The 24,419-nt window shown below is 51.4% G+C and overlaps 2 protein-coding genes across 3 annotated transcripts in view; both read right to left on the bottom strand.

Moving 5' to 3' along the window:
* Nucleotides 1-286: 286 nt before the first annotated feature.
* The window catches only part of LOC146829721 (gap junction beta-1 protein-like), a 43,870-nt gene continuing 19,737 nt past the window's right edge, over nucleotides 287-24,419 (bottom strand). The window contains exons 1-2 of one of the 2 annotated variants that reach the window (XM_085608429.1): nucleotides 23,495-23,518; nucleotides 287-2,562 (exon numbers count right to left, since the gene is read on the bottom strand). In XM_085608429.1, coding sequence (XP_085464555.1) covers nucleotides 1,753-2,550 — 798 coding nt within the window. In that variant the 5' untranslated portion in view covers nucleotides 2,551-2,562; nucleotides 23,495-23,518 and the 3' untranslated portion in view covers nucleotides 287-1,752. Of the gene's footprint in view, nucleotides 2,563-23,494; nucleotides 23,519-24,419 lie in introns of those variants that run through there. The other variant, XM_085608428.1, reaches the window with a different exon arrangement.
* The window catches only part of LOC146829722 (gap junction beta-1 protein-like), a 34,723-nt gene continuing 19,737 nt past the window's right edge, over nucleotides 9,434-24,419 (bottom strand). The window contains exon 2 of the mRNA XM_085608431.1: nucleotides 9,434-11,504. Within this exon, the coding sequence (XP_085464557.1) occupies nucleotides 10,776-11,492 (717 nt within the window). The 5' untranslated portion in view covers nucleotides 11,493-11,504 and the 3' untranslated portion in view covers nucleotides 9,434-10,775. The remainder of the gene's footprint in view (nucleotides 11,505-24,419) is intronic.

Below are 24,419 nucleotides of genomic sequence, written 5' to 3'. Positions count from 1 at the left end.
GCATTTTGACTTTATTACTGTTTCACTGTAGCATAAATACTTTGCAAATTGACCTAAGTTAAGCCTGTCTGCTCTGTGCCACAGCTAACAGAGGGCTGACTTCAGGTTAATTTAGTGACTTCGAGAGTTCACACTGTCAAGGGTTGTGATTATTTTTTTAGGTGAGCAGTCGCCCGCCCCAGATAATAATCCAATTTCGTACATGTATCAATAAACCTGAAAGGAAGGCTGAGAGGGAGAGATTAAATAGAATTGTCGAAGAGCCAGACAGATAGCAGCAAAGACGTACTTTAAAAATTGACTTTAATAATGAAAAAAACTCTTCCAAAGTATCTCAGTAGCTTATGCTCATCACTCACGTCAACATTGATTACTTTATCTAAGATCATTTTTTCCATTAGTCATGATTTCTCTCATTGCTAAGAACCTCACCCTCCCATACCATGAGGTGGCGCCATCACTGGGCGACATGTGCAATCGTGTGTAAACCAAGAGCTGGGAGGAACACAGGATGTAGACTCATCCAAACAAGAGTGCAATCAATTTAATTTAACATTAAAAAAGGGAAGCAAACAGTAAAATCCTTCATACCCTGAACTTAACCCTGTATTGTCCCGAAGCAGCCGGGGTTGGGTGGGGGGGGGGGGGGAAATCAATGAAGATATTGGTTAAAGAGCTGCCCATTCCTACCAAAGTGGCCATCAGTTCGTGGAGTACCCGGGGCAGCAAGGTCCTGAGACCACTTTATACTGCTAGTTGAACACTGTGCAAGAGGAACTTGGTTGGAATGGGCTGGTGTAGTGAGAAGTGACGTTGAAAAGGGTTTAAAAAGGGTGATATGACGTCAAGGAACCCTGCATGGAGTGGAATACGATTCACTACGGAAGTGACATTGATACAGGGTAGCTTAACCATGCTGGTAAGCTGATTTAAAATTGGTTAAGGGTGGAGCAGTGTTGAAAGTATGCCTTATGAAGGGGGGCACGAAATTGATGCGGGGTAAAGATCTGTTTGGGGTTGGGATTCGATTGTCACCGGGTGTAGTAACGCAGTGCGTGGGAGTTTGTCTGGCACATGATGGCGCAGTTTAGGAGGGGGGTAAAGTCCAAAATAACAATAATATCAGAGCAGGGAGGCCTAGAGTTTGGTGGAAGTAGGTTTAGTGGGGATTAGGGTAACATTTATAGTCTGGGTGACACTGGCAGTGTCGGACACAGAGGTATATCTTATTTCCAGTCGCAGCCGTAGCGCTCAGCTGCTTTGGTATCTCTCCGCGGTGTCCTGTAACAGGCAAGGATCCCCACCCACCCTCCAGCTGCTTCTCCCTCGTGACTCAAGAGGAGGCGCTGCTTGCTGCGCTATTTACCCATGGTCCAGCGAATAAATAAATGTCAGTAAGCCACAAAGTCACGGTCAGAAGCCAATGCCAAGCTACTGTCTACAGAGGTTTACTGGTTCATGGTGGTCTCGACAGACGAATCCACCTCTCCATGTTTTATTGGCAATGGTGAGTCTTCAACTAGAAGATAAGGTTCCATCCTGATCCGAAGCCTGCAGTCCAATCACGGGGCAGCCTTGTTGACATCCTGTTCAATGTCTTTGTTTTCTGCTCAATGTACTTGTTGTGCAGCCCCCCTACCACCACCGCCAGCCCCTTCTAGTCTGTGCTTGAGCTTTCGAAAAGGTACCTATGATGCTCGTGTCTGTGGCAGGGGAGCAGGAGGAGGAGGAAGACGAGGAGGAAGGGTCGCCTTAGGAGGCTGAGCAGTGGACCCCCTTCTCCTTCAATTCTCCACCTTCTGTCAGTCTTTGGTTAAACTCATTCTGCTTGTACTCTTTACCTTCGTAGAAGGAACTTTTTGTCGATGCCAAGCTCGAGCGATTCTTGGACCGCCGTGTGCAGGCTCTGACGATGAGAAAGACCATTTCCGCCACGTTGAGCACTATGCATATGCCGGATGTGGTCAGCATGAAGACGGTGAAGATGGTCTTCTCGGTTGGCCTGGAAACGAAGCAGTCTACTGTGTTGGGGCAAGGGTAGGCGCTGCATTTGACGAGTCGGATCATCTTGTATCCGGGGTAGATCATGTAGAAGAGGTACATAAAGCCAACCTCAAAAATGATGCGGAAGATCACGCTGAGGGAGTAGGTCCACCACAGCGTGCCTGAGATGCGCATTTTGTGTTTTTTAACCTCATCCAAGTGCTTGGCGTCTCCTTGGCCGGACAGCTTCAGCGCTTTCTTCTCTTGATGCTGCAGGTACGCGATGTGCATGGCCACGAGCAGGGCCGGAGTTGACACAATGATCATCTGCAGGGCCCAGAGACGGATGTGTGAGATGGGGAAGAACTCATCGTAGCAGACGCTGTTGCAACCTGGTTGTTGGGTGTTGCAGGTGAAGGAGGACTTCTCGTCACCCCACACACTCTCAGCGGCCACCACCAGCACCATGATCCGGAAGATGAAGACCACGGAGAGCCAAATTCGGCCGATGCTCGTAGAGTGACGGGTCACTCCGCTGAGGATGACATAGAGGCCAGCCCAATTCATCTTGTCCTACACCTAGTGGCAAAAAAGATAGAGTAATCGTTAGCTGTTGGAGGGCCTGTGACAAGAGCACAGAGGCAAGCGTGCCCAAGACAAAATGGTGGGACAAAGATGTCCATTCTGTAAATGCTTAGAATTGAATGTATTTCACTTAGCATCCAAAAGGTTTTGACATAACCTCCACAGTCTCTCACAGCTATCAACAGACTCATACACACCACCAACAAACTCTCACATGTGCCCTCAACTATTGTTCAATGTGACCAGCACAAACTCTTACATCGCCATCAACTGAGTCTTCAACCCACCATTCCCAGCCCCAGACCTGCACCTACCCTCGTGGAACAGAGGACTTTTGGCTAACTAAACCAACCCACCTCTTTCTGTTACACATACCTAGGACTACTGCCCGGAGTGGAGGGTTCAAGACCCCATGGACCAGGACTTTGAATCAGTGCTCCGAGAACACAAGGCGTACCCTTCTCTGTCATCGACAGAGCAGCCCAGGTTGTTTTCTTTGGTCTTTCTGGGAGAATGTTCCTCCCTCCAAACCGAAGAATCAATCAATCAATCAACCAATCAGTGCTTGTAAAGCGCGGCAAATCACCTGTGAGGGTCTCGAGGCACTGGAAGAAGGCGCTGAAAGAAGGCGCTGGAAGAAGGCACTGGTTGTGTCCTAAACTGCTAAACATTATTTACACAGCCTCTACCACACCTGCACATCCTTTGGTAGACAGTGGCTCGGGGTTAGGATGCAGTGGTATGAGGCAGGACATGCGACAGTTGGGTACTGGAACAGGGACTACATGCAGACGCAGCAGGGCATATTTATGAGCACCTTGTGCCACTGGAGCCTCACTTTTCATGGCGCTTCAGTGGCACAAAGTACAAAATCATATCTATTAGGTCACACAAAGCCACTTTCAATGGTTTTGCATGGCCTCATAGATATGGCGTAAGGCAAGGCAGCGCAACTTACTGTGTTGCCTTACTTTGTGCTCGGGAGGCTTTCCATGGGCGTTGTGGTGGGTGTTCTGCAGCACACACAGAAAGATGAAACCACCTCTCAGGATTGTTCTTGTGCAGGACTCCTGCCGACAACACAGGCTCCCTTGCACCATGGTTCAAGGGCCCCTGCATTGGTGCTAGGCTGCCGAAACGGCACCAGCGCTGGGGGATAGGACAGGAATGCACCATACTGGATATATACGGTGCATTACTGCCCTTTCCCTGCGATGCAGGATAACACAGCAAGGTTACTTGCTGCTCTGCCCTATGCCAAATCCCTGTAAATGAGGGCCAGTGTGTACTGAAGTTTGGAGTACTGCTGATAAACTTGGACTATGTAGTGGAGCCGCAGGGGTCTGTGTAGCCTATGTACTGGCTAGGACACCAAGGGAAGGTTACGCTGCGAAGCAAAGGATAACCACACTCTCCGTGCGTTTATTGAGATATTTCAAGGCACAACGACCAGGGTACGGGTCAAGTCTGATATTGGGAGGGATGGTGTACATGCTTGGTTTACTTGTGATAAACTCAGGGGCAGCCCCTCTGTTTGAGCGGAGGGGCGTGTCCCCAAAAAATCCCCCCAAAGATGAAAAATAACATGGTGATTCATTTCCATTTTATTTTTGGCCGAGCGTCAGGAAAGGGGCGGGCCACTGCTGAGTAACAGGAGCATGTCAATCATCAGGGAGGAGGGTGGGCTGATATGGCACTGTTCAAAGTGCGCATGTCTTTTTGGATGGATGTCTTGCGACGGCCAGCCACACATGCGCACTTTAAACATCTCTAATGCAGCTGTCTTAAGAGAGCTGGGTTAGACAAAGCCTCCAGAGCGCTGTTGAGTGCCGAGTGAGGTCGCCCCCACCAATCCTAGGGCTGCTCTCATGCTGGTGAGAGCAGCCCTAGGATTTGCCGAGGGAGTTGCTGCTTCCGGTTCCTGTGTGGAAAGAAGAGGTCTGGAGCGAGGATGTCGCCGAGTTCAGGAATGTTTTTTTAAATATATATTATTTAAAGCGCGTGCGCCTGTCCCTCCCCATAACATGCCAGCTGCCACTGGATAAACTATCCGTTTTAAAGGCAGAGTGTAGCTTCAGGGCTTTGTTATGCAGCACTGACACTTCCAGAGGTTGAAGCGCTCTTAGGACCCCTGCTCACAGAAGCCACGCATGCAGAGGTCGGATGTTTTTTAGCTGAGCTGTGACACACATAAAGTTGTCTCCATTGCATGTTGAGGTGGTGTCTGGGAATGGCAAAGTGTGGTGCTGCAATGTGCACACAGGGGGACTCAGCTGTGCAGTGAGGTGGGCTTATCACAAACCATGAAATGCATCCAATCCTCAGCCTGGCAGCCATTCACCACTCAGGTGATAGCAGCTTTCTTTGAGTGTCAGTGACAGAGAGGAGGGACTGTCCTGTTCCTGCAGTTCAGATCAGAGCATTTCCGCCTAGTTTGTGTGTTTCCAGTGCATGTCACCAGCCTCTAGTCCCAGTGCACAAAGGTGTTGGTTGGTGTGTAGAAGTGACTTCCTGAGCCTTCTCGGTACTGTTCACTCTTTCCTGACAAAAAAGCCTGTTTCTAGCTCCATGCAAGCTATAAGTCATTTGACTGGAGGTAAATGAGTGTTCCATTTGTAACTTACCATTACAAAATAATTCCGCACGTACTTTTGTGTTTCAGACACACAGCTTATACCTTCTATACCATGCCACGTTGTGATTTTACAGGTGCATACACCTCGCAGGGGATGTGTGCTGTTGTACTACACTGTGGTGTGTTGATCTAAACACTGTGAGGCATGTTCACAAGGAGTTAACTCCGATTTATCTCCACCTTAATGCAGCAAAAGTGGAGAGAGATTTAAAACCCCATTCACAAGCTGGTAAAAACTGCAGACAACACCAGTATTCCCGGGATAACTGCCCCAAAATTTATCTCCACGGTGGACACCACCAACTAACACTAATGAGATGCAGAGTAGGCGTTCCCGTTCAAAAACACATGAGAAAACCACAACACCACATTCACAACGAACTGCCAGATCTGCAAAGCAAAAACAGGCGATAAGCCGCGGTAGCACCAGGGATTCTACACCTGCCTTTTGCTGGTGCTAAGCAGGACGACTACCCACAGCATGGAAGGGAGCCCAGCCACGAGCCACACCTGAAGACCCACAGATGCCAAGGAGGCAATGATCATGCAGCTCCGATACCCATGAGGATCACAACACCCACCGCCACCACCCCCAGCCCCCCTGCCATATTTTTATAACCACCTGCCAACCCCCGAGCATTCACCCGTGAATGCATTTGCATCTATCACTTGTAGGTGCTGGCTGGCAGGGTCTTTCAATAGAGCGGGGGTACAGAGGTCGGGGAAAGGGCCTCTGTTGACACAGCAGTCTTTCAGGCTGCATGCCAAATGTTAAATGAACCAGACACGACTCCTGCATTTGTTAATCACTTGCCATGCTAACCCTCACATCCTAATATTTGTAGGGCCATGTTCGCAATGCGATATCGCCTGGGTTGAGAAAGGTGAGTGTCCTGGGGCTGATGTGCCGATCCACAGCTATCGCCTGCTAACGCAGGAATAACTAACGCCATTGAGATGTTGTTGTCGCCTGTTTTTCCGCCGTTCACTGTTATTATCGCCATGTAGCGTGGGCTTGTGAATACCCCGCTATCACGGCGATAATAATCGGGGTTAGGCAGTGCTAACTTTTCTGCCGATAAATTACTTTGGCGATAGTTATCGCACGTTCTTGTGAATATGCCCCTGTATGTTTTTATTTTCCAAACATCACAGGAAGGGGCACATGTTTTTAGATCACTTTTAGATTTTTTTGAGGCACTAGGTGCAATGCTTTAAAGGGGCAGATACTGTCCGGTACTGAGTACCTGCACTTCTCAGGAGCAAACAGGTATACTCAACAGAATGAGCACATGCACTTTTTCAATTCCATTTAAAGCACTGATTAAGTGTCACCTTGAAGTCATGTCAGAGCGCTTGTCCACAGGGAGGGGGTAGAAGAGGGGGGAAATTGAGGTAGGCTCTGAAAGGGGCCTGACCTCAACATGGAGGTCTTTGGAAGCACTGTAAGCGACACCCCTTACACCATGCTCACCCAAAGGGGGCATGCTCCTCTGCAATATACACCATAGGTAGAGAGTAAACTATGAAAAGTGAAGCAGAAACACGTGGACAAGCGCTCTTGAGCACACTCTGCATGCTGTGACGAGTCTCATCGCTGGGATTGGACACCCCGCAACCGCCTTCCCAGTGAAAAACCTTCCCTAACGACATGACCCTCTTCAGATGCTCTTCCCACAGACATCAGGCACTGACCAAACCTGAAGAGTGGCCTCAGGCCCTGACCAAACCTGAAGCGTGGCCTCAGGCACTGACCAAACCTGAAGCGTGGCCTCAGGCACTGACCAAACCTGAAGCGTGGCCTCAGGCACTGACCAAACCTGAAGTGTGGCCTCAGGCACTGACCAAACCTGAAGCGTGGCCTCAGGCACTGACCAAACCTGAAGCGTGGCCTCAGGCACTGACCAAACCTGAAGCGTGGCCTCAGGCACTGACCAAACCTGAAGCGTGGCCTTAGGCACTGGCCAAACCTGAAGCGTGGCCTCAGGCACTGACCAAACCTGAAGCGTGGCCTGGTGCTTCTGAAGTTAGGTCTACAGTGCCAGCTACTGCAGAATGTCACCGTGGTACGGTATGATGCCACACCAAAAGATAACAGCAGATTAGAGAGAGAGAAGGAGGGAGAGAGAAGGATCACAAAGCCGGGAGACGAGACTGCAGGAGGCGGTCGCAGTGACTCCTTACTCAGTGAATAGAGTGGCAAAAGGAGCGAGAACCTGAGACTTTAAGGGAATTAAAGCACAAAAGCGAGTGGATGATTCAGCAAAGAATAAGAAAAAGAGAACGTCACAGCGTATAACAGAGGGTTGTATTGTAATTGGATTTATGTGGCACTTACAGCCGCTGGCGAGGCATTGGAGCACTTTAAGAAGGGTAGCACACTACTCTGGAACCCAAGGTTAGTGGCTAGTTCAGTCTTATTGGTTAACATTGGTTAGTAGAGTCAGTCTTGTGACCTCACAGAAACCAATCCATGCATTTAATCCAGGCTCTTTGTGGTAGATACATTAATAGGAGCTAAGTGTGGCCATTGTTAAGTTATAGCAGTACAGTTCCTAAGAAAGAGAGGCTGACCTATGAATTAATTGTTTGTAATTTGTAGAGAAACAATAATATAGAATACAGCAGAGAATCCTGCGACCCCAGACATTTAAATTTAAGCTTTCTCCTTAAATGTAAACATCTGAGCCACAAAGTGTGGGATATGTCCGGGCAGGATCCCAGAATCCCACCGCAGGAAGGGGAGAGGCTTGATTTGAATCACCAATGGCTGTTGCCCCTTCCAGGCAGGATCCCAGAATCCCACCAAAGGAAGGGGAGGGGCTTGATTTGAATCACCAATGGCTGTTGACCCTTCCAGGCAGGATCCCACAATCCCACCATAGGAAGGGGCGGGGCTTGATTTGAATCACCAATGGCTGGTGCCCCTTCCAGGCAGGATCCCAGAATCCCACCGCAGGAAGGGGAGGGGCTTGATTTGAATCACCAATGGCTGTTGTGCCTTCCAGGCAGGATCCCAGAATCCCACCATAGGAAGGGGAGGGGCTTGATTTGAATCACCAATAGCTGTTGCCCCTTCCAGGCAGGATCCCAGAATCCCACCCGCAGGCATAGGCTCCGCCTCCATGGAATTCAAGCCAGAGGCCAGTCCTTGCCATAATATGATCTAAGGTGTGGTGTAGCGGTCTAGCGGTTGTTACGCTTGCCGCGTGACGTCACAGGACGTCCGGCGGCGGCCATTTTCACGGAGTAAGAGCGCCGAATTCAACGAGAGCAGAGCTCCGCTCCGGCGCTCCTGTGTAGGCAATAAACGCAGTACACCACAACCTTGTGTACGCATGGTTCTTCAGGTATGGGGCCGTGAGCACTAACATCATTACATAAGGAAATGTCAGTTAGAGAAGCGAGTCTTGGCCAAGGAGCCTGTGACGTGTAAGCAGGTGATTTTGTAAATTAGCTCCGGATGTGAGAGATGGTCTCTTCTCTGTCTCTAGAATCGAGGTGCTATAGTCAGTGAGGGGAGCTCCAGACACCTCTGGGCTCGGTAGCACAGACACAGAATCGAGGCGCTGTAGTCAGTGAGGGGAGCTCCAGACACCTCTGGGCTCGGTAGCACAGAAACAGAATCGAGGCGCTATAGTCAGTGAGGGGAGCTCCAGACACCTCTGGGCTCGGTAGCACAGACACAGAATCGAGGCGCTGTAGTCAGTGAGGGGAGCTCCAGACACCTCTGGGCTCGGTAGCACAGACACAGAATCGAGGCGCTATAGTCAGTGAGGGGAGCTCCAGACACCTCTGGGCTCGGTAGCACAGACACAGAATCGAGGCGCTGTAGTCAGTGAGGGGAGCTCCAGACACCTCTGGGCTCGGTAGCACAGACACAGAATCGAGGCGCTGTAGTCAGTGAGGGGAGCTCCAGACACCTCTGGGCTCGGTAGCACAGACACAGAATCGAGGCGCTATAGTCAGTGAGGGGAGCTCCAGACACCTCTGGGCTCGGTAGCACAGACACAGAATCGAGGCGCTATAGTCAGTGAGGGGAGCTCCACAGACACCTCGGTAGCACAGACACAGAATCGAGGCGCTATAGTCAGTGAGGGGAGCTCCACAGACACCTAAAGACCGTTACGTTTGAAACAAGGACACCCAAACCCCCAGAGACAGCTCGGCGTGCTTTCCGCTACATAACTGGATAATAATTTTCAGTATTAAAGAGAGATCGACCCCTGGTTCTTTAAAAGCCGTTTATTGACAGTACCATATGTAACTCTTCCTGTTCAATCTCTGCACGCGGTTGATTCATTTCAATGATTTCAATGCCTTTTACAAATCAATGTTCTCTCAGCCCTCCCTGTGCCTGCCCAGCCCTGCAGCCTGATGGAACTCCGTGACGCCATCCGCAGCCGCCAGTGACGTCATCAGTGAGCGCCTAACGAGGCTACATAAGAGCAGAGGGGTCTGCGTTTTCAAATCACAAAACATCTAGAAGAAACTCAGTTATTTTGAATAAACAGTAACTGAAACCCACCCAGAAACACGCAAACTCTTGACCCCAATACAAAATCCTATATCCTACCCCAACCCACAATGTAACAGCTCAGGTATTCCTGTAAGACTGGGTGAGCGCCGTGCAACCCCGCGCTCTCTTGAAACTGGGCACTCCGTTGTTACAGGAACCCTGATTCCAGCAGCAGTTATAGGGGACATAAGTTGAAGTAAACTGAGAGGGACTCTGGTAAATATGTCAACGGGCCCAAGAGGCCGGTGGAAGTGGGACAGAATCAGTCATGTGCCAGGAACAGGGGGTGACGCAGTCCCAGTCCTTCAAAGGAACGGCTTACAGAGGTCCCGGGGGAGCCTCTGGGATTATTGCCATGCTGACACAACCACGACGTTCCAAACAACGCGGTGAATGATTCCTGGACTGGTATCAGAGTCATATTCCAGGAAGGTATGCGATTGGACATCATTGGCACAGCAGCACTGGGGAAGGAGGGTCTGCCAGCTCTGCCCTCAGGCTGGTCTTGTGTGGAGCGGTGATCTTGAGTGGTTCATTAGAAGTACTTCCAACACCTTGTGACTCTCCCACCAAGAAGAGGAAACACCCCTGCTCACTTTCCACCACCATCTCTTCTTTCAGATCCACTGAAGGGGGGTCCACTCAAAGTCCACTAAAGGAGAAGTCTGTAGACCACAAGTCCACGTGAGGGTTCACCGGGATGGACGAGCAGTGTACGGGCAAACAAGATGTTTCTGCTGAAACCAGAGTGACCAGGACCCTGGCTGAAACTGCTGACCTGCGTCATTGTACCAATTCCCAACATGGCTCTATTGACCTGTATTGAGTGTCTAGTCTGTTAAGTTCAAAGTTTGTCTGTGGAGTCACACCACCTGCTATGTCATGTCTGTTTGAGTGTTTATAATCCTTGCAAATGGTGGCCATGCAGCTCATGACAGGCAGATCTCTAGGAGAGAGAGGGACTCATTTTTTGGATGGTGGGGCAGTTAGCCGATGTTTCTTCTTCATCCAGGCCCCCTCCTCTATCTGCATGTCCTTCAGCTTCTGTGGTTGCTACTTCCCATGGTAGAAGGAGCTTCTGGCAGATGACAAGCTTGTCTCTCCCCGGTAGCACCGTGTGCAGGCTCGGAAGATGAGGAAGATGAGTTCGGCCACGTTGAGCACTATGCATATGCCGGATGTGGTCAGCATGAAGACGGTGAAGATGGTCTTCTCGGTTGGCCTGGAGACGAAGCAGTCCACCGTGTTGGGGCAAGGGTAGGCGCTGCATTTGACGAGTCGGATCATCTTGTATCCGGGGTAGATCACGTAGAAGAGGTACATAAAGCCAACCTCAAAGATGATGCGGAAGATCACGCTGAGGGAGTAGGTCCACCACAGCGTGCCTGAGATGCGCACTTTCTGCTTTTTAACCTCGTCCAAGTGCTTGGCGTCTCCTTGGCCGGACAGCTTCAACGCTTTCTTCTCTTGGTGCTGCAGGTGTGCGATGTGCATGGCCACGAGCAGGGCCGGAGTTGACACAATGATCATCTGCAGGGCCCAGAGACGGATGTGTGAGATGGGGAAGAACTCATCATAGCAGACGCTGTTGCAACCAGGCTGTTCGGTGTTACAAGTGAAGGAGGACTTCTCGTCACTCCATACAGTCTCAGCAGCTACCACCAAAATCATGATCCGGAAGATGAAGACCACGGAGAGCCAGATGCGGCCGATGCTCGTAGAATGGCGGCTCACTCCGCTGAGCGTGGTGTACAGACCGGCCCAGTTCATCTTGTCTCACACCTAAATGGAAGAGACATGGAGAGGGGTAGGTAGGCGTAGCTTCAGTGAGCACTTAGCAGAAGGGGCTGCATGGTAAACATGAATTAGCTTCCCAAGCTAGTGATATCAAAGATGACATACAGCTAACCCACCAATGGCAGCACAAATACGACCTTTAAGGAACTATTTAAAATAACTGCGTCAGGAGCTGGTTTGACGCAATGTAGGCCAATAGGTCAAGATTCAGGCAGGAGTCTTATTCTGCAGAACCCAAAAAGAAAACCAGGACTGAATGCAAACATCTGCCTCTCCAGGCACCAACTACCAGAACTGCCTTCAAACATCTGCATTTCCAGCTGCCAAAATTACTTCAACCACATACAAACATCAACCTCTCCAACCTCCTTAACTAATGAAACCACGTACCATACCTTCCAGAGCAGAAAACAAATATCTGCCTCTCAAGCTCCATAACTTTCTTAACTGCATGTAAGCATCTGCCTCTCAAGCACCACAACTGCCACAACTTCATACAAGTATCTGCCTCTCAAGCACCACAACTGCCACAACTTCATACAAGTATCTGCCTCTCAAGCACCACAACTGCCACAACTTCATACAAGTATCTGCCTCTCAAGCACCACAACTGCCACAACTTCATACAAGCATCTGCCTCTCAAGCAACACGACTGCCACAACTTCATACAAGTATCTGCCTCTCAAGCAACACGACTGCCACAACTTCATACAAGCATCTGCCTCTCAAGCACCATGACTGCCACAACTTCATACAAGTATCTGCCTCTCAAGCACCATGACTGCCACAACTTCATACAAGCATCTGCCTCTCAAGCACCACAACTGCCACAACTTCATACAAGCATCTGCCTCTCAAGCACCATAACTGCCACAACTTCATACAAGTATCTGCCTCTCAAGCACCACAACTGCCACAACTTCATACAAGTATCTGCCTCTCAAGCAACACGACTGCCACAACTTCATACAAGCATCTGCCTCTCAAGCACCATGACTGCCACAACTTCATACAAGTATCTGCCTCTCAAGCACCACAACTGCTACTTCATACAAGTATCTGCCTCTCAAGCACCATAACTGCCACAACTTCATACAAGTATCTGCCTCTCAAGCAACACGACTGCCAGAACTGCATACAACCATCTGCCTCTCAAGCACAATAACTACCAGAACTGCACACATACATCTTGCTCTCAAGCACCACAACTACCAGAACTGCACAGACAGCTCCCTCCCAAGCACCATAACTACCAGATCTGCACACAGACATCTCCCTCTCAAGCATCACAACTACCAGAACTGCACACAGACATCTCCCTCTCAAGCACCACAACTACCAGAACTGCACAGACAGCTCCCTCTCAAGCACCACAACTACCAGAACTGTACACAGACATCTCCCTCTCAAGCATCACAACTACCAGAACTGCACACAGACATCTCCCTCTCAAGCACCACAACTACCAGAACTGCACACATACATCTTCCTCTCAAGCATCACAACTACCAGAACTGCACAGACAGCTCCCTCTCAAGCACCACGACTACCAGAACTGCACACAGACATCTCCCTCTCAAGCATCACAACTACCAGAACTGCACACAGACATCTCCCTCTCAAGCACCACAACTACCAGAACTGCACACAGACATCTCCCTCTCAAGCACCACAACTACCAGAACTGCACACAGACATCTTCCTCTCAAGCACCACAACTACCAGAACTGCACAGACAGCTCCCTCTCAAGCACCACAACTACCAGAACTGCACACAGACATCTTCCTCTCAAGCACCATAACAACCAGAACTGCACACAGACATCTTCCTCTCAAGCACCACAACTACCAGAACTGCGCAGATACCTCCCTCTCAAGCACCACAACTACCAGAACTGCACACAGATATCTCCCTCTCAAGCACCACAACTACCAGAACTTCACACAGACATCTCCCTCTCAAGCACCACAACTACCAGAACTGCACACATACATCTTCCTCTCAAGCACCACAACTACCAGAACTGCACACATACATCTTCCTCTCAAGCACCATAACTACCAGAACTGCGCAGACACCTCCCTCTCAAGCACCACAACTACCAGAACTGCATACAACCATCTCCCTCTCAAGCACCATAACTATCAAAAACATAATGATGAATCCTAAATACCTGTATAATGGTCCCGGTGTGAGGATGGGCATTAAGGGTCAGAGTTCAGAGTGCAGTGAAACTGCTGTTTATGGGGAAAAGGGAGAAAGTGGTAGATGCCTCTTCTCCCTTACCCTGGTACCCTATATATTTTGGGGCCTTAGCCCCCTTACCCATGCCATTGCCGCTCCCTCCGTTTACGCCTGCGGCAAAATTAATTTGTCACCTAGTGCCTGATTTGGATCTCAGCAGACGGGTTACTTCGCCGCAACAGTGACGGTTATACCATCTAATGAAATATAAATCCTAGTATATCCCATGGGACTTATATTTCGGCCGAGATCTAAATCAGGACCATAGTGTCGTACCCCTGAGTGTGACGAGTATGCACGAAGACTACTCAGTCTGGAAAGCAGGAATTAAGATACCACCAGTGCATGCATTGAACAGCATATCAGAAATACCCCACCCCTCGCATTGGACTCACCACTACAGCGCAGCAGCGCATGGTAAGTCCAGGCCAGTAGAGTGGCGGGCAGACCAGCAATCACATACTGAGCATGACAATCCTTTGGTAGCCGATAGTATGAATGCAGCATCTTTGTCGATCGATATTTTTCAGCTTTGCTACAGAGCCGTACAACTGAGTTTAAAAACAAAAAGAAGGCGATGTTCAGCCTTTGCTTAAAACGTCACAAGTCGATGAAGCCCCGCGTCTTAAAAATCTTGCATACTCTGGCGCAGATGTACGAGATTGTCATGCAGGACGGCGCAGCAAGTCACCTTTGTACGCTGCACTGCATGACAGGGACAGGGCAGGAGTGAACCCTATCTAAAAGAATATGGCTCATTCTTGCCTTTTCTCCTGTGCTGTCGGGCAATGGACTGCCTAATGCCAACGCAGGCACCCATGCACCATGGGGCAAGGGTGCCTCCATTGCATGCAGGATTGTTTTAGTGCAGGAAGGGGGGGAACCTTCCTGCACAAAACCAACCCTGAGAAGCACATAGAAGGAGGAAGTAATGAGGAGAAAGAAAGATATTTCTCCTCGTTGCGCCTCCCCGGGAAGGTGCATCTTTTTTTAGGCACATTCCCAGGTTTAGTAGTTCTGATAAACCTGGGAATGTGTCAGAAACCAACTGAGTTGCAAGGGAACACCCACACAACACCAATGAAACGCCTCACCTGCACAGTTAAGCAACGCAGCACTTTGTGCTGCGTTGCATTACTCCAGATTTATGGAGCCTCTCAGGGCCAAGCAAAGTGGCTTTGTGTGGCTTCATAAATCACATTTAAGGTTTGTGTAGTTCATGCACCACATTGCGCGGTGCAAACGCGATGCAAACCGGCTCATAAACATACCCCTATATGCACAATGTAGCAGAATAGCGGCCACTGGCCAGCTTACCAGGCCAACGACGAGGCGACCTCCTAACATCACCTGTGCTGAGGGCGGGGCTCCCAACTCAAGTCACACTGTCCATCGACTGATGAAACTTCTATCCGGGGTCCCCACTGAAGTCAGGTTCCATGTCGAGGGGTATCAGGAAGCCCGCGGCGGCGAGATCCGAGTCCTTTTCAACTTTAGATAAGGACAGATTTTCAAAGCCATCTTAGCCCCAATTTTGATGCAAGTTCCAATCATCTCTCCTCTCCTCTCACGCCTGAAGACCCCTCGGGGTCTTGGGGAAAATAAATATGAGGCTGTATCTTACCTGCGCCCAGGACCCAATGGGAGGTAGAGCTGGTCTGTTTTGGGGTTCATACTCTAATCTGCCAGTACTGGCCTCCAGTCCTCTCAACACTGGGTCCCAGAATGCTCCAGGAACTGTCCAAAGATGCAGGCACACACTTCCCTCTACACTCCGAGTTAGAAAGCAGATGAGCTGCTCCTGAAGGCAATCTTGGCCTGGCCGTCTCCTCCCCATGTGAGCCAGTGTGGGCGAGAACTGCATTTATTGTTGAGTGCCTCACAGTCCATCTCCCGCTGACCCTGGAAACCCAACGCCGGTAGTACGTGGAGTCACTGCGCGGCCTTTTGTAGCCCAAGTGCTTCAAGAACACCTGCGGACTCCCCTAATTCCCACTGACTTTGGGTTACTGTTCTTTCACCTCAATGCCGGGGCGCGTATGGTGTAATGAGAAATGCCCCACTCCCTTGCTAGACTTTATGTATTGCTGTAGAAGCTCTGGGAGTGTCTGAGTGATCCAGAATGTGTCAGTGTGTGAACAGAACTGCTTTCAGTGTGCATTCTGCTGCACGCCCAAGCACGTCGGGCCACTGACACTGACAGTCTTAAGAGACTTTGGATGTTCGCTCAGCTGAACTCCTAGGCCTGTCCGGCCAGTGACTCTGTAAGAGCAGGACTGCCATCTCATAAGACTGCAAATATTTGCTCGGTTGCAGTCCCAGGCCTGCCCGCCAGGTGGCACAGAAGGACTGCTGTCTTCTTTTATGGCTACGAATATTTGCTTGGTTGCAGCCGCACGCCTGCCCGGCAGGTGGCTCTATAAGAGCAAGGCTGCCTTCTTATAAGACTGTGAGTATTTGCACGGTTGCACTTCCACGCCTGCCCAGCAGAGGCTTGTGTAAGGGCAGGACTTCCTTCTTATGAGACTGTATTTGCACGGTTGCAGTCCCACGCCTGCCCAGCAGGGGCCTGTGTAAGGGCAGGGCTGCCTTCTTATGAGACTGTATTTGCTCGGCTGCAGTCCCACGCCTGTCCAGCAGGGGTCTCTGTAAGGCAGGGCTGCCTTCTTATGAGACTGTATTTGCTTGGCTGCAGGCCCAGGCCCGCCCGGCACGGGTCTCTGTAAGAACAGGGCTGCTTTTATGAGACTGAATATATTCCCCTTTGCAGACCTACGCATGCACTCCATGTTGCACAGACCGAGCAGCGCTGCCTCTTGAGAGACTGTGAACATTTGCTCAGCTGCACCCCAGGACACCCCAGAAGGTGCACCGTAGGAGCAGAGCTGTCCTCTTAAAAGACTATAAATAGGTTCTGGGTTGCACTCCCACTCATGCCCGGCAGATGGCGGAGTACGACCAGGCTGCCCTCTTCAGATACTCAATATTGTACTATGGGGGTTAGAAGTGTCAACGGCTCAGGATAAATGCCGGGTTTGCAGCCGTGCGGGGCCTGTCCAGCAGGGGTCGCTATACGAACAGTACTGCGCCTTCTCTTCCCTAGTGAAACTACCCATGCATGAAGTGTCTTCTGAAAGCACCAAGGCCTGTCACACATATGCTACTCACAGAGCTCTGGAGCCTTGAGTGAGTGTCGCCCAGGCAGGATGAGTGCAAGGCTCCCTCGTGCACAGAACAGGCACAGCACAGGTACCACAAGCTTCATTTAGATGCACTTGAGCAACAGGCAACAGAGGTGTAAGATGGCTTCACACGCAACACCGTAACCCCCAGCACCCCTCATGTACTCATAACATGCACACAACAGGTTGCAGCAGTGCAACCTTCTCTTGTGAACAGATCACTGCCAGTGCACACCTCTCACGCACTCTGAACTGACATATCACAGGCAGCAGCAGTGCAAGCTTCAATCAGTGCACAGAACACAAGATGCACTGGCGGCGGCAGTGCACGCCTCTCACACACTGAAATGATACATCACAAGCAGCAGCAGTGCAAGCTTCGCTCCGTGCACAGAAGATGCACTGGCGGCGGCAGTGCACGCCTCTCACACACTGAAATGATACATCACAAGCAGCAGCAGTGCAAGCTTCGCTCCGTGCACAGAAGATGCACTGGCAGTAAACGCCTCTCACACACTGAAATGATACGTCACAAGCAGCAGCAGTGCAAGCTTTGCTCCATGCACAGAGGATGCACTGGCGGCGGCAGTGCACACCTCTCACACACTGAAATGATGCATCACAAGCAGCAGTGCAAGCTTCAATCAGTGCATAGAACACAAGATACACTGGCGGCGGCAGTGCACGCCTCTCACACACTGAAATGATGCGTCACAAGCAGCAGCAGTGCAAGCTTCACTCTGTGCACAGAATATGCACTGGCAGTAAACGCCTCTTACACACTGAAATGATGCCTTACACGCAGCAGCAGTGCAAGCTTCACTCCATGCACAGAGGATGCACAGGCAGCGGCAGTGCACGCCTCTCACACACTGAAATGATGCCGCACAAGCAGCAGTGCAAGCTGCAGTCTGTGCAGAGAGAAGCAGAAGCATTACAGTGCACGCCTCTCACACACTGAAATGATGCCTCGCAAGCAGCAGTGCAAGCTTCAGTCCGTGCACAGAAGATGCACTGGCAGCGACAGTGCACGCCTCTCACACACTGAAATGAATCCTCACAAGCAGCAGGAGTGCAAGCGTCAGTATGTGCACAGAGAAGCAGAAGTATTAGCAGTGCACGCCTTTTCACACACTGAAATGATGCATCACAAGCAGCAGTGCAAGCTTCAGTCCGTGCACAGAGAAGCAGAAGCATTAGCAGTGCACGCCTTTTCACACACTGAAATGATGCATTACAAGCAGCAGTGCAAGCTTCAGTCCGTGCACAGAGAAGCAGAAGCATTAGCAGTGCACGGCTTTTCACACACTGAAATGATGCCTCACAAGCAGCAGTGCAAGCTTCAGTCCGTGCACAGAAGATGCACTGGCAGCGACAGTGCACGCCTCTCACACACTGAAATGAATCCTCACAAGCAGCAGCAGTGCAAGCGTCAGTATGTGCACAGAGAAGCAGAAGCATTAGCAGTGCACGCCTTTTCACACACTGAAATGATGCCTCACAAGCAGCAGTGCAAGCTTCAGTCCGTGCACAGAAGATGCACTGGCAGCGACAGCGCACGCCTCTCACACACTGAAATGAATCCTCACAAGCAGCAGCAGTGCAAGCGTCAGTCTGTGCACAGAGAGGCAGAAGCATTAGCAGTGCACGCCTTTTCACACACTGAAATGATGCATCACAAGCAGCAGTGCAAGCTTCAGTCTGTGCACAGAGAAGCAGAAGCATTACAGTGCACGCCTCTCACACACTGAAATAATGCATCACAAGCAGCAGTGCAAGCTTCAGTCTGTGCACAGAGAAGCAGAAGCATTACAGTGCACGCCTCTCACACACTGAAATGATGCATCACAAGCAGCAGTGCAAGCTTCAGTCTGTGCACAGAGAAGCAGAAGCATTACAGTGCATGCCTCTCACACACTGAAATGATGCATCACAAGCAGCAGTGGAAGCTTCAGTCCGAGCACAGAGAAGCAGAAGCATTACAGTGCACGCCTCTCACACAATGAACGGATGCAGCAGGAATGCCTGCGCCCCTCACACACATTTCTGAGCTCTGTATTAACCCTTCCCTAATAACTAGAGGGACACTGTGATATGCACGGTGCACAAAGATCTCTGCAGCGGGTCCTTTAACCCACCGAGATGTCGCACCTGTTATAAATGAACACATCGAGGTAGTTGCAAGTGAGCAAAAGACTATGACTAAAATCCTGAGTAAGTTAGGAAAACTGATAGAAGGACAGGAGAAGCTGTTCCAGGAAGTGGGAGTTCAGCCCGTTCATGCTCAGAATGCTGGCCTGGGAAATATCAGTCCGTGATTGCTACCTGGCGTTGAGCACCCGGCCCTGCTCTTTGGGGCACTGGACAGCTGAGCTTTAGGGAGAGCCGCTGCTCCTCAGCCTTTGAATAATGCAATAAACACACCCTGTGGCCTGGTAATAACCCCGGCCACCCGCCCCCAGGATGGTAAGCCGCCACCACTTCCATATATTGACTGACCTACCAGGGCTTCCACGCGGAAGGATTTAAGACTGGCTGAAAGGGTGCTTGAGACAGGGGAGGCCGCTCCAGCAGGAGTCGTGGGGCTGAATCCGGACTAATAAGACTATCACAGCCATAGTGTAAAAATAAAGACTTAGTGAAAATAGATTCGCGCAGCGGAAGGCGTTACCATGTGCCTTCTGGGTCTTTCATCCGTACTTGTACATGTTTTTCTGTATAGCACGTGTACAAGTTGTTGCTATGAAGGCTGCTAAATTTCAGAACGAATCCATATTCCAAAGCTTTGCTCGTAATATCGATACGTTTCGACTCCGCAGGCTTGGAAGCCTTCTTCAGGGCTATACGGAAATTGTGTTTTCTGACCATAGCTTTTGCAGCTGAGTGCCCACTTATCCTTTGAGATGACTGGGTATGTGTCGACTTATATCTGTTCAGTCGGTGCACGGTTAATCTGCAAAAATAGGAAGAGGCCAAGGGCTGTGAGTGATGGTGGTTGCTTTACTCCAAACCTCACTCACAGAAATATGTATATGTACATGTATATTTACTTGTAGACATACCTGCATCGTAGGTCAGGCCTGCATACCAAGGGTGTCTCATTCTCCACAAGACAGTAATTGAGAATCGTGTTTCACCAGGGAGGGCAGGGGGGTTCAAGGTGACTACTGTGCCACGAAGGGCCCATACTCTTCTTTTTGTTAAAGATGTCCAGTTGCTTATGCTCAAAGCTTGCTTAAACTCAGCCCCACAGAGGTCCAGGTTTAATGTCAGTCCTTTGTCTGTTTCTCATGCTGTGCTGGGGTCTCCCGGTAGAGCTACTTCGCTGGCGCATGCGCGTTACAGACATTGTTCAAACTGAGTCTGAAACACAAGTTCGCGCCAAGACTGATGCGCTCTCAAACCGCCCTCAGTGATATCACTCCCAGCAGAGTGACATGCAGGGATATTTACGCTGTTTGTAATTTGTGCCCGACAAAGACCCGCTCTTATTAAAGTATCTTAAATACGCCGTGATGACGTACTTGCTCAGACAGTTTCCTTTGAGATTAAGACTTACATTTTAAAGTTGTGAGGAGTTAAGAACAGCTGAAGCACACCCTGCCCTTTGTGTTTAACCTTCAGAAAAGGAGGTCTGCCTTAAACATTAAAAGACGATGACCCGCAGGCGGTGTGACGTGCAGGGGGGACAGCGGTGCATACCAGAGCCGAGGCTTGAGAGTAGAAAACAAGAAATGCAGGTTAGTGCCAGTGGCAGGGACAGAGCGGGAGCTCCGGGGACAGAGCGGGAGCTCCGGGGACAGGGAGCTCCGGGGACAGAGCGGGGAGCTCCGGGGACAGGGAGCTCCGGGGATAGAGCGGGGAGCTCCGGGGACAGGGAGCTCCGGGGACAGAGCGGGAGCTCCGGGGACAGGGAGCTCCGGGGACAGAGCGGGAGCTCCGGGGACAGAGCGGGAGCTCCGGGGACAGAGCGGGAGCTCCGGGGACAGGGAGCTCCGGGGACAGAGCGGGAGCTCCGGGGACAGGGAGCTCCGGGACAGAGCGGGAGCTCCGGGGACAGGGAGCTCCGGGGACAGAGCGGGAGCTCCGGGGACAGGGAGCTCCGGGGACAGAGCGGGAGCTCCGGGGACAGGGAGCTCCGGGGACAGAGCGGGGAGCTCCGGGGACAGGGAGCTCCGGACAGAGCGGGAGCTCCGGGGACAGGGAGCTCCGGACAGAGCGGGAGCTCCGGGGACAGGGAGCTCCGGTGACAGAGCGGGAGCTCCGGGGACAGGGAGCTCCGGTGACAGAGCGGGAGCTCCGGGGACAGGGAGCTCCGGGGACAGAGCGGGGAGCTCCGGGGACAGTCCCGTGGAGGGAAGGCAGCACACCCACGGTTCTAGCGCTACACACCCTCACTGTTTCATGAGCACTTCTATTACACCCACGGTTCTAGCGTCATGAGCGCTTCTATTACACCCACGGTTCTAGAGATTCACACCCTCACTGTTTCATGAGCGCTTCTATTACACCCACGGTTCTAGCGCCACACACCCTCACTGTGTCATGAGCACTTCTATTACACCCACGGTTCTAGCGCCACACACCCTCACTGTGTCATGAGCACGTCTATTACACCCACGGTTCTAGCGCCACACACCCTCACTGTTTCATGAGCACTTCTATTACACCCACGGTTCTAGCGCCACACACCCTCACTGTGTCATGAGCACGTCTATTACACCCACGGTTCTAGCGCCACACACCCTCACTGTTTCATGAGCGCTTCTATTACACCCACGGTTCTAGCGCCACACACCCTCACTGTTTCATGAGCGCTTCTATTACACCCACGGTTCTAGCGCTACACACCCTCACTGTTTCATGAGCACTTCTATTACACCCACGGTTCTAGCGCCACACACCCTCACTGTGTCATGAGCACTTCTATTACACCCACGGTTCTAGCGCCACACACCCTCACTGTTTCATGAGCGCTTCTATTACACCCACGGTTCTAGCGCTACACACCCTCACTGTAATGCGCACTTCTATTACAACTATAATTCGACTAGTACCCGCCTTCATTATTTATTTTTATTACACATGCGGTTCTCGCACTACACATCTTCACTGTTTAACGCGCACCTCTATTACAGCTTCGAGTCTAGCAATAAACGCCTTTGTAGTTTCACGGGCACTTTTATTACAACTATTATTCCATCGGCACTCGTGTTACACCTTTGTGGTTCTAGCCCGCAGCTCACTCTGAGGTGCTGACATGTTTTACATGTAGTGCAACATTATCATTATGAGTGACCCGAACAATTGTCTTGAGTTAATGGGGTACTGGTACCGCCAGGGCCCATTACAAGTTGGACCCAAAGTGCCGAACTCACAGAGGTAAACAGAACCTTTGGCGTAAGTGTACGTTCGTTGTGGGATTCACAAAGGGCGTACATTGTGAATTCCCTGTCTCCACCCCTGGTGAGTTCTCATTTCCCCGGTATGTCACCCCCAGACTGGCCTCTCTTTTCTCAGCTGGGGTCTGGGTGGTATGACCCCAGAACTTGTAATGCAGAGGGTGGTAACCCCTGCTGGGGGAGGCATCAGCAATAAAGGGCGCTCCTCTGAGGCCGCAGAGGCTTGTCCCAGGGGCCTTACGCTGGACTGTGCTTCCGGTCACCCTCCAAAGATGGAGGCCTTCGGGCTCTCCCTGTCTGTTCTCCCCTCACCCCTTAGGGTTCGTCTTCCTGCATCCCAACCCGTCGACCTCACGCGTCGTGCATTTCTAAGGCCTGTGCACACCCAGCGTACCTACCTCAAGCTGTGACCCATAGGTCGCAGGGCTTCAGGGGACCTGCCTTACCTACCTCCTCGGGTGCCTGCCCTGGCGCACAAGAGAGACGGCTCGTGATAGGGGTCAGAGAGCGCTCCCTGCCCCGGGACACAATCCAGCCCCGGACACTCGCCCAGCAGCAAGGTGCATTCTGGGACTTGTCGTCTACTTTCGGATTGAGTGAAGCGCGTCGACTAGCACCGCCTACTGGAAAAGATGAGTCCTGGGGACTCGCCTGGTGGAACACATTTGGGACAAAAATACAGCTCCCAGACCCCTTTTAGGAGAGTACTGATTAGATTGTGTTTTCGTGGAAATTTGTTAAGTGAATATGTCCCGTTTCAGCAGCTCTCGTCTACCCATCCCGACTCGGCCACTTACCACCAAACAACCGGAGGACTGAAATTCAGAGTGGAACGGAAAGAGCGCCCAGACAAAGAAAGCGCTACGGAGTCCACCTAATGGTGCGAGGCGCTATAGAAGTGCTAATTACACAACAACGTAGGCCTGTGCACACACACACCATCATGCTGCTACCCTGTAGGAATAACACCTATCAACACTACATCCTTGTAGGTGTCGAGGCAGCGCCAGAGGCGGACTGGCCTCTGTCTCCAGCAGGCCTGACCCTCCACGCTGAGACCAAGACCCCCTCCACAGAGCACACCACAGGCGGAGGCGCCTTCAGGCTCACCATGAACGGTAGCAAACCCCAAACGAGGATATTACCCTTGGAAGGATGAAAGGCTGAGCTGCCCCGCTGTGCTTGGATCCTGTCTCGATACACAATCAAGCCTGCTATCCCAATCCGCCGCCACTCACGGTTCCTAGCGCCAACTACTTCGGATGGCCCCGGTGGCCCTCAGGCACGTCCCTGCGCAGGAGCCCTCCGCCGGGCCCTCCTCTGAGCCCTCAGCCGGGCCCTCCAGCACCCCTCGCCCAGGCACAGGAGCAGGGCTAGGGCTGGTCAGGGGCGCGCACCTGAGCCTCGCGCGCCCACATCCAGCGCGCATCCGCCCTGTGCACACGCACACCTGCAGCACTGCACACCCGGCCGTGCACACGCACAGGGCGCTCACTGCCACTCTTGACACCTGCTCCGGTGCGCGGAATGCAGACACGCCGGCTCTGCGCCTGCTCCAGGGGCCTCAGGGCGCACCGCCCGAGTGACACCTCCGGGCTGTACATTCTTATGTCAGTGTGTGTTGGACGCGCCCCCGAGACTAAGAGTGTGCAGAGAGATAATGCTGTTTCCCCCCATGACAGCCCTTGAATGTGCTGCGGGTGAATGTCACTGCGAATGTGCTTCTGAGTGAACCCGAGCGTGTCAGTGAATACATTTCTGAGTGAACCCCCGATTTTGACTCTGAATGTACTTCTGAGTGAACCCCAGAGTGTGCCACTGAGTGTGTCACTGAATGTACTTCTGAGTGATGTCACTGAGTGTGTCACTGAATGTACTTCTGAGTGAACCCCAGAGTGTGCCACTGAGTGTGTCACTGAATGTACTTCTGAGTGATGTCACTGAGTGTGTCACTGAATGTACTTCTGAGTGAACCCCAGAGTGTGCCACTGAGTGTGTCACTGAATATACTTCTGAGTGATGTCACTGAGTGTGTCACTGAATATACTTCTGAGTGAACCCCGGAGTGTG

This window comes from Triturus cristatus, chromosome 5_2 (genome assembly GCF_964204655.1).
Source record: "Triturus cristatus chromosome 5_2, aTriCri1.1, whole genome shotgun sequence".
Taxonomy (NCBI): domain Eukaryota; kingdom Metazoa; phylum Chordata; class Amphibia; order Caudata; family Salamandridae; genus Triturus; species Triturus cristatus.
The sequence above is the reverse complement of the archived record's forward strand: the minus strand, read 5'-3'. Positions and strand labels throughout refer to the sequence as shown.